Source organism: Pygocentrus nattereri, chromosome 12 (assembly GCF_015220715.1).
Source record: "Pygocentrus nattereri isolate fPygNat1 chromosome 12, fPygNat1.pri, whole genome shotgun sequence".
NCBI classification, from domain to species: Eukaryota; Metazoa; Chordata; class Actinopteri; order Characiformes; family Serrasalmidae; genus Pygocentrus; species Pygocentrus nattereri.
In genome coordinates, this window is record NC_051222.1 from 30,479,260 (window position 1) to 30,493,148 (window position 13,889).

A 13,889-nucleotide genomic window follows, 5' to 3' on the forward strand; every position below is an offset into this window, starting at 1 on the left:
TACTTTGCTTTCTTAGTCCACAAGATGGCACTGTTTCTTTATGGTGAGGCCAGAATTTCTGTCACAGATAAGTTGGGTGGGGGGTGCAGTGTACATGAAATTCATGTAAAGCACAATATAAGTTCAATAAACCTGTTGGATTTTATGATATGAGAAGCACCAAAAAAGTTTTCATTGTGTGTGTGTACAGGTGTATAAAACCAAGCATCCAGGCATGCAGACTGCTTCTGCACCAATACTTTTGGATAGATAGATCGAGTTTTAAGAGAATAACAGCTGACATACAATGGAAAACAGATTTCTATATTAACAATGGCATGACGTAGTGGGATAAAGGGAGCAAAACAATATTAAGTAAGTTGTGGACTGATTGGGGAAGAAAAGGAAAGGGGGGGGGGTGTTTGCTAAAAGAAATGGTGGAATTATTTCATTAATTGTCAATGAATGGAACAGCTGACTCAGAATGACTTAATGAATGTCTTGTTAGCCCCGAGTCTTCATTGCTGTGTCAGCAGACTTTTAGACCCAGGGGTCTGTCTCACGAAGCAGGATTCTGTGCTTATTCACTTGACTTTAGACCACTTTTTACCTGACTGCATCTCCATGGCAACGGATGCTGCACACCATCCTGCTCCAGGGCATGTTAAGGTGCGGATTTCGGATCAGTTGGTGCTGAGCTTTGGACTAATGAGGGACTTAAGGAGATGGACGTTTGTGGCGATGATCACATGAGCATCACTTCTTTAGGAGAAGAAGCAAATCAAACTACAGAGATATGAAGAATGTAAAGCCCTTATTAGTCCTGTAAACGCCAACAGTGCAACTGGTGACCGTGTTGCTTCTTTACTGTTATAAATGCCTTGCTTTATTCATAGTTTGGTATATTTCTTCCTCTTCTTTTGAAAAATACAAAAGCCACTCCACTCCTGTTTCAGTCGACTAACTGTGTGTCATAAGCATCATGTTTTCACGCGCACATGCGTGAGGATTGATCACAGTCCGAGTGTCTAAACCTGGTTAAAAGAGAAGGCAGTTAACAGCCCCTGGGAAATGAGTCAACGCGGCTTCATTGTTTAGCAAAGACATCACGAAATTCAGGTGGTTGAACATGCTTTGTGAGGCTGCGGTTTGTGTTAAATGATGAATTGTGTTTATCCCTCAGAAAGTGCAGGATTCACTCTGACCTCACTGATACTGCTGCACCAGCTGGAGGACAAAATGAAAGCTCACCACTGCTTCATGGACTTCCTGCTGCAGGTCAGTGTAATGCAGCTTTCACAAACCGCTCAGAATAATGATCTCGGTTCAGCTTGCCGTAACTATTACTGTCCTCATAATTCATTTCACAAATAGTCTGAGAATTTTCTTTTGGCCAAAACCAGTTCCTGATATTTATTATAAACTACTGTAATTGCACTGAGTCACTATATAGTGCACCAAAATGTCAGCCACCAAAGTATTTTCCCTAAAAAAGGGCAAGATTGTTGATTTTTGGACATAGAAAGTAAATGTGAAATGAGCATTAATATCGCTTTTTGTTTTCCTTTGACGATCAGTGCTCGCGCGTGTAAACGGCTGGAGCAGATCAGCGGGTCGGGGGGCTATTTTGTGGTTTCTCTGGGGGACATTAGACAAAAGATTAGTCATTCATATTCATGCCAAGCATCAGTGGAGGGCACAACAATTAATTGCTTCACTATAAGTTTGATACCATTTGAAGACATGATATTATGCTTAATATGCAGAATACAGCAAAACATGCAGAAAGGAAAATTGCTGTTTGCATGCTAAATATTCAAAAACAACAGAGCCAAAAAAAAGCAACGGAGCCAAAGTGCAGATTATAAGCAAAAAAAAAAAAAAGATGGTATTCATTACGATTTTTGTTGGACTAACAGCCTTTTTCTATTGTTGAGGATGTTGGAATACATGGATAAATTATGAAGCCTGCATATTGTAAACCTTTATGTACGTCTGTTTCATGTAAACTGTTTTTGTCAGCTTGGTTTTGTTTTATTGAAATAAATATTCTCAGTAATAAATGTGGTTGCTCTTTATTACCTTGTAGTTTTATGTTTGGTATGTTTATTCAAAAGCAAAAAAAGGGATTTAAATTTTAGTGCATCACTGATTTATAATCAACTAATAATCCAAAATCAAAGTCAGGTTGAATCACCATCTTATGAAGCATCGCACCACAATGTGACACCTGCATCAGTGCGTTTTTACACACTTCATAATTCAGGATCTTAGACTGGCGCTCTAAATGTTTTAGTGCATGGAAACTAGAAAAATATTAATGTCACTAGTAATAAATGAAAGGCAGTGGTGTTGATCCAGATCGTTGGCCCAGTGCGCACATAGAATTTAATGTCCTCCACATTTGTTTCTTCACTCCTGTCTCCTTCTCTTTCTCTCAGACTGGGCTTCTGGACCGCCTCTCCTCAGCCTCAGTGCGGTCGTCTCCCATGGCGACACGGCTGTTGCTGTGCGAACATGCAGAGAAGTTGTCCGCGGCTGTGGTTTTGAAGAACCACCACGCCAAGCAGCCTGAGATGGTGAACGCCGCCATCCTCACAGCTCTGAAGAAGAGCGGAAATGATGTACCGGTCAGCCTTACACCCGCTGACGTCTTCTTCAGAGAGGTACAGCATCAACATCTCAACCAGCGTCACAAGTAGAGATGGCTTTCCTTCCTGAGAAGTTACTGAGTAATGCGTAGTAGTTGCTGAATAATGTATAACTGTTAGAAACATATTATTAGTGGTAATTATTAAATGATATATAGTTGTTACTGAGTAGTTTGTAGTAGTTATTAAATAATTTATAGTGCTTACTTAAGAATTCATAGTTACCAATAATCCGTAATGGTTATTGAGTAATTTGTAGAGGTTATTGAGTAATTTGTTGTAGTAGTAATTCTTAGTAGTTCAGGAGTAGCAAGTTTTTTAAATTATTAGGTTCAAGGGCTGTTAATGCAAGTTATTTATACTTTGAGATGTTTATGAATAAGTTGGTATTTAAAAATAAATAAATAAAGACTATGACCCACTAAAAAAACTAATGCAGTTACAATGAATGAAAGGTAGTGCGCGCTAATTATACACTATATTTCCAAAAGTATTCGCGCGTCTGGCTTCACACGCATATGAATTTGAGTGACATCCCATTCTTAATCCATAGGGTTTAATATGATGTCGGCCCACCCTTTGCAGCTATAACAGCTTCAACTCCTCTGGGAAGGCTTTCCACAAGGGTTAGGAGTGTTTATGGGAATTTTTGACCGTTCTTCCAGAAGCACATTTGTGAGGTCAGACACTGATGATGGATGAGAAGGCCTGGCTCACAGTCTCCACTCTAATTCATCCCAAAGGTGTTCTATGGGGTTGGGCTCAAGACTCTGTGCAGGCCAGTCAAGTTCTTCCACACCAAACTGGCTCATCCATGTCTTTATGGACCTGCTTTTTGCACTGGTGTACAGTCATGATGGAACAGGAAGGGGCCGTCCCCAAACTGTTCCCACAAAGTTGAGGATATGAAATTGTCCAAAATCTCTTGGTGCTGAAGCATTAAGAGTTCCTTTCACTGGAACTAAGGGGCCGAGCCCAACTCCTGAAAAACAACCCCACACCATGATCCCCCCTCCACCAAACTTTACACTTGGCCCAATGCAGTCAGACAAGTATCGTTCTCCTGGCAGCCGCCAAACCCAGACTCGTCCATTGGATTGCCAGATAGAGAAGTTTGATTGGTCACTCCAGAGAACACGTCTCCACTGCTGTAGAGTCCAGTGGCGGCGCTTTACACCACTGCATTGCACACTTTGCATTGTGCTTGGTGATGTAAGGCTTGGATGCAGCTGCTCGGCCATGGAAACCCATTCCATGAAGCTCTCTACGCTGTTCTTGAGCTGATCTGAAGGCCACATGAAGTTTGGAGGTCTGTAGTGATTGACTCTGCAGAAAGTTGGTGACCTCTGCGCACTATACCCCTCAGCATCCGCTGACCCTGCTCTGTCATTTTATGTGGGCGACCACTTTGTGGCTGAGTTGCTGTCGTTCCCAATCACTTCCACTTTGTTATAATCCCACTGACAGTTGGCTGTGGAATATTTAGTAGTGAGGAAGTTTCACGACTGGACTTGTTGCCCAGGTGGCGTCCGATCACGGTACCACGCTGGAATTCACTGAGCTCCTGAGAGCGACCCATTCTTTCACTAATGTCTGTAGAAGCAGTCTGCAGGCCGAGGGGCTCGGTTTTATACACCTGTGGCCATGGAAGTGATTGGAACACCTGAATAATTTTGGCAATATAGAGTATCACTTTATTCATTAATAGGGTCTTAATAGTTAATTATAGTTTCTACTCTGCATTTATTCTAATCTGTGTGTGTGTGTGTGTGTGTGTGTGTGTGTGTGTGTGTGTAGGTGTCTCAGATTTCCTCAATCTTCGAGTGTTTACTGGATGAGGAGGAGAAGTGTCTGAAGGAGAATCCTGTTGGCTCTGTGAAATGGGCGGCGGTCGTGCTAAACGTCAACACAATCATCAAGGTGAGGCACCATCTCCTCTCTCCAGTTAACTCAACCACCACTCCCACCCAAAGTTCATGGACAATGTGCTTTGCACAAAATATAAAGCATGCCTCAAAGCTAAAGCAGATCCCCCCCCCCCCCCCCCCCCCCCCCCCCCCACACAACATGATGGTGGGCCATCAGACCTCCATGGCTCCATATTTCAAACAGATTCAAAGTCTTAATTGTGCTTGAAAATAATAAACACAACAGGAATCATAACCATTAACATCAACCCAGAATTGAATCCTAACTCTTGCCCTGGTCCTAACCTCAACCCAAAACCTAATCCTAACCCTCATATGCTTTTGATGTGTGACTGGGGGTCTGTTGACTGTTAAATCTAAAAGGACCACTCAGAGTAGAGCATCACCATATATTGAAATAGCCACACCCTCTCTGACCCGAAAGAGATCCGGCTCTGTCATGCTCTGAGCTCGTTCAGCTTGATGTAGACTTTGAGTGAACAGTTTCTTTAAATTGGAGAGTGGCCAGTGTGAGTGCATCATCTTATTGTTTTCCAGGACATGCTGCAAGCAGCTGTGCAGTACAGAGAGACCAAAGCCTCCCTTTACAGAGCAGCGGAGAATGCTGCCCCAGAGCCAGAGTACATTCCCTGGACAGGTACAGCAAACAGACACGCGAGACTTTCTTTTTAATGCTTTCTTTTACAGTTCTCTGAAGGGGAATTGCACAGATTTTTTAAAAGTGTTTTTCATAATTCAGCCATTGAGATCGAAGTCATCCAGTGGTTTGGTGTGAAATTGTTCACTGTAGAGAAACTAGCAGACTCTGATGTCCTTACAGTGGTGGTGATAGGAACCCGGGGTCACAATGTCTACAACACAAGTACAGCCCCAAAACTTCACAACTATGATAAAACAGTGTCTCAGGCAGCGTATTCATGACTGTTTCATGCCTGGCTCCTGTCTGAACCATTGTGAACAAGTCTGGCTCATGAGGTTTCTCTGAAAATAAACGTTTTATATTGGTTAATAGTTAAGTGACCCTTATTAGTCCCACAACGGGGAAATTTAATCTCCACATTTAACTCATCCGTGCAGTGAAACACCCCCACAAACACACACTAGGGGGCAATGAGCACACTTGCCCGGAGCGGTGGGCAGCCCTATCCATGGCGCCTGGGAGGTGAGGTGCCTTGATCGAGGGCACTTCAGTCACATACTGTCAGCTCAGGGGATCAAACCAGTGACCTGTTTTGGTGGAGTTTGTGGTACAGACTTCAAAGTACTAAGTAATTTATTTTGGGTAACATAAGGGGAGGTTCCACGATAGTCTAACAAAATGACGCTGAAATGCCCAACAGGTTTGAGAGATTAAGTTTGTGACCATGCGCTTGGCGCCAAATGAAGCTCTGATAAAACATCCATAATACCTTTTTATGTTTAACAGGTTGTGACCTGGAGACAAATGACAAAAAAAGAGATCATCTTCTTGATGCTCCCAAAACTTAATTGTCTTTTATTTTTTATCTGTTTTAAGCTACTCTCACTTTATTTTTATTTTTTTTTGCTTTATTTTTCTCTTTTAAGGACTTTGTCTTTATTTTTACCTTTGATGTACCTTTTGCATTTATTTATGTAAAGCACAGTGAATAGCCTTCGTGTATAAAACGTGCTGTCTAAATAAACCTGTCTTGCCTAATATATGCTAATAGTATTGTACCCTGTTTTAATATGTTGTAGGAGTTAATAAACCAAAATTATGATGATTGAACAGTGAGAAGTTGGTTATCTGTGTTCCTCCTTGTTTCCGCCGCAGCCTCAGGTGGAGTCGGTGGGGTGCGCACAGTCATCGCGAGGCAGCATGAGGTCATTCTGCGGATGGTTTACTCTCACGCTGACTCTGGCCTCCGCAACACCCTCAACGAGCAGTTGGTGGCACTGCTGGACCTGCTGCTGGGCAGCTACGTAGCCCAGCTCACCTCACTGCGTCGCCCAGGGCAGCAGGATCGCTATGACGCTCTGGAGATGGAGTACACGCAGCGCCGCTCCGAGCTGCTCACTCCACTGCGTGAGTTATGCTGCTGCCTTGGATTTAATAGGATTTGTGTCTGTTTGCTTTTTGCTTCAATATTAATATTATTGCATTTTCTATATATTAAAGGGCGTATCTTAAATTTTTGTAGTGTTTTAGCTAGCTGTTTTTTGATACTGTGTCTTTAAGACTGGTATATGTAAATGAGCTCTGTGCTCATTGGCTGTTCTGTGTTGTGCCCGTTCAACATTTATCTAAATATGTTGTTTTTTTGGGGGGCATTCAAAACAGGCTGTTTCTGCAGCCTCATTTACATATATTGGCTGTATGCACTGCTACATCAAACTGCTTTATTAAAAGAAAACGCATATTTAGTTCAGAATAATTGTAGTTTTAATGGTATTATTGTATTATGTTTTTTTAAGAGAGACTATGTCAGTATTATAAATGATTAAAGATTAACTGTTAAAAGATCGTCTCTATAAAGTTCCTCAATGTATGTGCAGGTTATTGCTGTTTGCACTAATTGTTTTGTGGTATTGTTATTTCAGTGGAGCTGGGTCAGTATCAGTGGGTGGCGGCTCTGGCTGAGAAGTTCTGTGACTTTGATATCCTGGTGCAGATGTGCGAACAGACGGACAATCAGAGCCGGTTGCAGCATTACATGACCAAATTTGCTGACCAGGTAACAGACATTATCATGATCATGTCGAATATAGTACTTCAGGTTGCTACGCTGACCATGATCACGTGATGGTCAGTACGGGTGGATCAGGCATTAGAGGGCTCTCATGAGAGTCTAGAATAAGTGCTCGAGCCCTATTTAACGAACATTCTCCGTTCACCCAGATTCACTGGTAACTCTCTCTGGCATTTTGCAGTCATGATTTTGATGTAATCGAAGGACTAGGACGTGTCCAACGGCTCTTATAATACCCAAAGTTTCAAAATTGATTTGTAATTTGGGCGAAAATCCTTTTGCTTTGAATTATTTTTTATATAAATATAATTGAACATTCAGTTGGTCAACAAAGCAACCAAAACTTTACCCAATGTTTCAGTAGTGACCGAATTTTGAGCAGAACTCAAAAACTCCAGCCAGAAAACGACACTAGCAAAGACGCATAAAATCATATTTTTCATTCAAATCTGAAGTTGATGTTTTGGTAGTGATGGTTCTTAATGTTACACGCCGATTTTAAGACTTTCACAGTATATTTACTGCAGAACAGTGGAATCTAACTATTAGAATCTATCTATTGATTAGCTGTGTGTGTGGGGGAGGGGGGGGGGTGAAAATAAGGTAAAATAATGAACATTGCAAGCGAATCACAACTATGCCTTTTTTGTTGGTTTGCTTGTTTCATTTTGCAAAGAATGTCTTAAGAATTTGACTATCAAACTTGGATGACATGCTAACATAGTATGATATGGTCTTATGCAAAGGTTAGAGCACCCCTGGTCACATGAAATGTTTTGTTGGTTTTCTTAGTGAAAATAAGTTAAAACATCCTCACAACTAAATATTACCTTTTCTTCTAGTTTCACTGCGCAGTTTCTATATATTTGCAAAGATATATTATATTGGAAAAACAAAGTATAAATGCAAAATGTGCCATAATGTCTGCACAGACTGCATTATATCACCCCCCCCCCCCGAATCAGCAGCAAATCAGCAAATAAACAGTAGCTGTGCAGACATATGGTTCAATATTGGAGGTTCAACTCATTTTCACTTAGAAAACTAATTAAAACCAGTGTGATTTGACCAGGGCCTCCATTTGATCTTTGCACCTGACTACCTCTGTCAGTGAATGAAGAGCGTGTGAAGATTTTGCCCCTTTTTCCTGCAGAACTTTGCAGATTTTCTCTTCCGCTGGTACATGGAGAAAGGGAAGCGGGGGAAGTTGCTCTCTCAGCCGATCGCACAGCACCAGCAACTGGCCAGCTTTCTGCAGGCCCATCAACATCTCAGCTGGCTTCATCACATTCACATACAGGACTTTCAGAGTGTAAGATTTTTTTTTTGGCTTTTGTACATTTATGCTGGGCGATATTGTAGTTTAGGTTGGTTTTTTGTTTAGTTTTTTTTGTGTTCACTAATAATTGAAAGAAAAAGTATAATTTTAGTGTTATAATAATGAGATCACCCTGCTTCACCCATTATGAGTTACAGTAAGCTTTTCATTCAGTATGTCCCACTCTAAGCTCCTGTGATGTCCCCCACCCCCTGCAGGCCCACAGAACCCTCTACAGCCAGGCCAACACTGAGGCGCGATACTTCAGCAAGAAGAAAACACTGCTGGCCCTCAGCAAGCTCACAGTTCTGGCCTCTGACATGCCAGAACTGCTGCAGCACAAACAGCTCGACGGTGAGTCTTTCACTGCAGCTACAGCAGCTGCTCACACTTTTGGGCCTGCTGACATTTCAAATACTCAACGGTCAGTTTTGTGGGAGGCTTTTGGTAATTGTGCCATTTATCCATTAAACTGTAAGGCTCAGTATAGCTGCACATTTCAGTTCCTCACAAATTAGTTTCATAGAGGTTAAAGACTTTATAGTGGTTACTGAATAATATATAGTAGATACGGACTAATTAATAGTAGTTATTGAGTATTTTTTCAATAGTTATTGGATCATTTATAGTAGATGCTGAGTCATTTCTGGTAAATACTGATTACAGTAGTTGTGGACATTCATGGTAGATACTGAATAATTTGGAGTTAATGCTGAATAAACTATAATAATTACTGAGTAATTCATTGTAGATACTGAATTTCTAGCAGATATTGAATAATTTATAGTAGTTACTGAATAATTTATAGTAGTTACTGAAAACTGCATAATTAAATCTTCTGATTTAATCTTTGTTTTATTGTTTGTCTCTTTGTTTATTCAGATATTGTGGAGCAGGAACGTTTCCTCCTTCATCAGGAGACTCTGCCCAAACAGCTGCTGGAGGAGAAACAACAGAATCCAGACACCATGCCTTTACTAAGCGCACACAACCTCATTAATGTAAGTGTGTGTGTGTGTGTGTGTATTTAAGCAATAGAACATGAGACGTGTGTTATTGCAAAATAACATCACGGCTGTGATTTGGTTGGCGCGGTTGGTCACAGTCGTGATGCTATTCGCAATAAGGCGCTCCTTCTCATGTTCTATTACTTTTATACAACAGTTAAATAAATAAAGTAGGAAATTAATAAACTGAGCCGTGAACGCGGCGTTTAATGTTTTAATGTTCACAGTTCCTTCCGCCAAATTATAGTTCCTTAACCAGCAGCTTGTTGTGAATTTAGTGTATTCATCTCATCTTCAGAGTCTGACCAAATCGGCTGTCGGTCAAATGTGATCTTAAGTGTCCATTTTCAAATGGCTCTATATATTGTTTACAAGTCATTTTGGGCCTGAAATTGACACACAATATAAAGGCCAACAGGCATTTTCAAATTAGACATCAATGTCTGACCTCACAAATGCACTTCTGGAAGAACGGTCAAAAATTCCCTTAATGTGTGTGTGTGTGTGTGTGTGTGTGTGTGTGTGTGTGTGTGTGTGTGTGTGTAAAAAATAAAATCTCGCGCTCTCTCGCTCTCGCTCTCTATAGTTGTATATATGTGAAGATAACCGTGGAGCCAATGAGTACGACTTTAAGAAAGCCCTCGACCTGCTGGAGTACATAGACGAGGTATTTCTACAAAACATCCCAGATGCTGACCCAGCATTCTTCAGCAAACCCCCAAAACACTTCATTGATCATTCTATCATCCCTCAGTAACACAATTCTTGAGTGTTCCATTCACATTATCTTCCCCTTTTAACGCAGTTTCAAATGCCCCCTCAAAATAGTGTCCTAGAATGTTTTTTTTTTTTTTTTCTTCCCCTTTAAAACACAGTTCTACAGTGGTCTCTCCTTCATTAACACGATTCTTTAGTGTTCTCCTCATTTATGATGTGCTGCAGTGTTTTCTCTCTCACTCACACTAGTTCAGTTTGGTTCATCAGTTCTTTTGCTAATCATTCTGAAACAACTGACTCCATTAAAATGTAGGTTTTGGTTGGAGAATGTTTGGTCAGTGGCTCATATGGTTTTTATGTCTACAGGAAGATGCTGTTGATATTGAGGCTCTGAAGCGCGAGATTTTCAGCAAAGCACTGAAGAAAGACTGGAAAGAGAAGTAAGAATGCTCTGTATCACTGATTTTAGTGGTTGGTGTAGCGTAGTGGGTAACACCTCCTGCCTTTTACACTGTAGACTGGGGCTCAATCCCCTGCCTGGTCAGCACCCTACACTATACCAATAAGAGTCCTTGGGCAAGACTCCTAACACTACCGTTGCCTACCTATATAAACTGATCACATTGCAAGTTGCTATAAGATAATAGCGTCCGCGAAATGCCGTGAATGTAAATTTTATGTACCCTAAGCGAGTGTTCCTTTCAGGTGTAGTCTTCATCAATTGTTGATGGATTTGTATTGATGTATTGATTATAGCTGGTCATCAGCATCAGATGGTACTGATGACCCTCTAGAGGCAGCCAAAGACAGCATCTTCGTTAAAATTCTCCAGAAGCTCATTCAAGAAGGTACTGTGACCTTTTTGCTGCTTACTGTATTTAATATGCTATTTAAATGAGCCGACTGAGATCTAAAAGCAATGTTGACTGATGTGACATCAATGTCTTGAAGCAATACTTGCATACAGGCATTGTTTAGGCAAAGTAACTTGGTTTTGTGGGATTTTTGTCTATTTTTAGATGCAAGTGTCTTTACATGGTTGTTTATGTTTGTGTATTCATTACATATTAAAGCTATAGCTTGACCCAAAATTCAATTCAGATATACAAAATTTACCAAGACTTGTTTGGTTCTTTGGTTTTACACTGGAGCTACAAGGCTAATGTTGCTAACAGTTAACGGAAGCCAATTAGCATTGTGTTAACTGCATGACTAAATTATCTTAGTTACTTCAAACCGTGTGGACTTGTTACGTAAACTGAAATAGACTTGATTTTGTAGTTTCTGACACTGTAAAACACATTTATGTTTGAACATGGATAGAATTCCCAGCTGCTACTACTGTTTTTAAGCTATGCCGCAGTTTTGTCAATGTTTATAGATCAAAGTGTCATACAGTGTCATAAACCACATATGCATGATGCTAAATTGAGTTGTTTTATTGCTTGTTAGGTTCACTGCTGTTGATTGTTCACTGCCAATTTGTTGTCTAAAATACACGTTTAAAATGATTCAGTTAAGTTGCTAACACTCCACAGCCTTATAGGTTTCAGTAAATTGGGATGAATCGATAAAACGAAAAAATGTAAGGTGTGTCATGAGTGATGAACAGAGCCCTGAAAGCTCGAGGACATCAGTAGGCAAAAAAAAAACATTTCAGAATGACATCATAATAAAAGTAACATTTAAGAATGATGTCATAATGAAAATGTTCTAAAAAAATTATCTTCCTAAAATTAACGTCCAAAAATGCAATTTAAATAAAATCAGTACCCAGAAATTAACCTCTTATTCTCCAGGGTATATTTTGGTTTTTCCATCTGAACTTAAACGACCAAAATCATAAGGGAAATTATTCAGTTACTGCATGACATAAATTTTTTTTTTTTTTTTTTTTGTAAAATATTCAAATTAACAGAAAATGTGTTAAACATGATGCTTTAAACAGTTTACTGCTAAAAGCCAAAAATCTCCGACGCTCTTTGTGTTATTTTATAAAAGTAATGTTTCCAGAGCAGATCACTGAAGAGACACCGTCTGTTTATAGTTTCTAGCCCAGATTTGGGGGAAAACGGGTCGACTTTCAGCAGAAAAACAAACGGAGTTCAGCCTCTTTTATTCTAAGGGTTTAAAGTAACATCATCCATTTGACTGGAAAGAGGACAGTTACAGCCTCATATGATGCCCAGCTTCTGAATGTAGCTTATGAAATATGAAAGTTATGAAGAATATGACTGTGTTTTGGAACCACTGGTGGGGTCAAGGAGTTGAAGAGGTTTAATATCCAGAATGATTTTCTAATGAAATTAATATCCAAAAAGTATTTCAAAAGTGGGATCAAATCTGGAGGCAGGTAACTTATCAAGAAGTTACTAATTATATATATATATCGCTGCTGTCAGAACAAAACCTCGTATCTCCAGAATAATGAGTAATATTTTATGGCTTTTTATGGTTCACAGAAAACTGAATATTGAATAAAACATGTTGAAATACCTCCCGATGTCTTAATGTATAGTGTTTGTCAACACTGTGTAAAGTACTTTAGGAAAAAAAATAATTATTAATGTGATTCTAATCCTTTGAATGGTAGGGTCCTTTGGCCCTGAATCTCCAGTGCAAAACTTCAGACACCACACAGAGTCTTGGCTGATCGAATACATTTGGGGTGTAAATTAGATTTTTGGCTCATGTTCATAGAAATTGACACAATAAAAAGATAAAAGCACATTGTTTATAAACACAGGAACAAGTATATTATTCTTTTCAGTTCTTTCCTCATCCTTCTGTGTAGCTGTTCGTTTTGACGTCTATTAACGTGTCCTCTGTTCCCCTCACCCTCACACTCTGTACAAACAGGTGTTCCTCTGCAGTCGTATCTGCCAGACGTGAAGGATCTGCTGCAGGTGGAGGAGCTGGACTGCCTCAAATCCAAGCCCTTCTTCGAGTTCCTGCTCAGAGCAAATTACGAGCACTACCTCCAGTCTCAGATCTGACCGGCTTCACACCATCCCACCCACTTCACACCAGGCCATCTGTTTGTATATGACTTCACTGTTTTTCTACTGTTTATTGGCCGCCCTGTGAGTTCTTTCAATAAATGCTATATTTGTCTACTATGCTGCTCTGGCCTGTCCTTAATTGTTAGTGATTTGCTTGATTTATGGTCCGGAATGTTTAAATATTATTTCGTCGTGAATTATATAAAGGCCTTTTAACATTTTTGTACGGTCTTCTGTTCATTCATTTATTTCCATGCCTTATTTCAGTGTATTTAGCTTTGTGGTGTGCGTAGAAAAAGTGCAGTATATCGTTGCTGTCGGGAAGAAAACCTTGTATCTCCATTTTTGGCATTTTTCAGTTTTTGACATAATTTGAAAGTGTCTGTTACTCTTTACGTTGTTTATAAATTTTATGATGAATGGCCTAAAAGAAATGACCCAAAATGACATGGGAAAAATTCTGGTTCCATTGACTTACATTGAAAGTGAAGTATGTTTTTTCCTTCTCCTGTAAAGTCACTATTTTGGAGATACTAAGTTTTCTTCTGACAGCAGCAATATGTGAATGAGGTCTAT

General features: G+C 40.0%; 1 protein-coding gene across 1 annotated transcript in view; it reads left to right on the forward strand.

Moving 5' to 3' along the window:
• nup133 (nucleoporin 133) overlaps positions 1 to 13,430 on the forward strand; it is a 30,231-nt gene extending 16,801 nt beyond the window's left edge. Inside the window, exons 14-26 of the mRNA XM_017716487.2 lie at positions 1,163 to 1,257; positions 2,421 to 2,645; positions 4,428 to 4,550; positions 5,096 to 5,195; positions 6,354 to 6,605; positions 7,121 to 7,254; positions 8,423 to 8,581; positions 8,806 to 8,941; positions 9,470 to 9,588; positions 10,181 to 10,261; positions 10,678 to 10,751; positions 11,068 to 11,159; positions 13,171 to 13,430. Coding sequence (XP_017571976.2) covers positions 1,163 to 1,257; positions 2,421 to 2,645; positions 4,428 to 4,550; positions 5,096 to 5,195; positions 6,354 to 6,605; positions 7,121 to 7,254; positions 8,423 to 8,581; positions 8,806 to 8,941; positions 9,470 to 9,588; positions 10,181 to 10,261; positions 10,678 to 10,751; positions 11,068 to 11,159; positions 13,171 to 13,307 — 1,727 coding nt within the window. The 3' untranslated portion in view covers positions 13,308 to 13,430. The remainder of the gene's footprint in view (positions 1 to 1,162; positions 1,258 to 2,420; positions 2,646 to 4,427; positions 4,551 to 5,095; positions 5,196 to 6,353; positions 6,606 to 7,120; positions 7,255 to 8,422; positions 8,582 to 8,805; positions 8,942 to 9,469; positions 9,589 to 10,180; positions 10,262 to 10,677; positions 10,752 to 11,067; positions 11,160 to 13,170) is intronic.
• Positions 13,431 to 13,889: the final 459 nt, after the last annotated feature.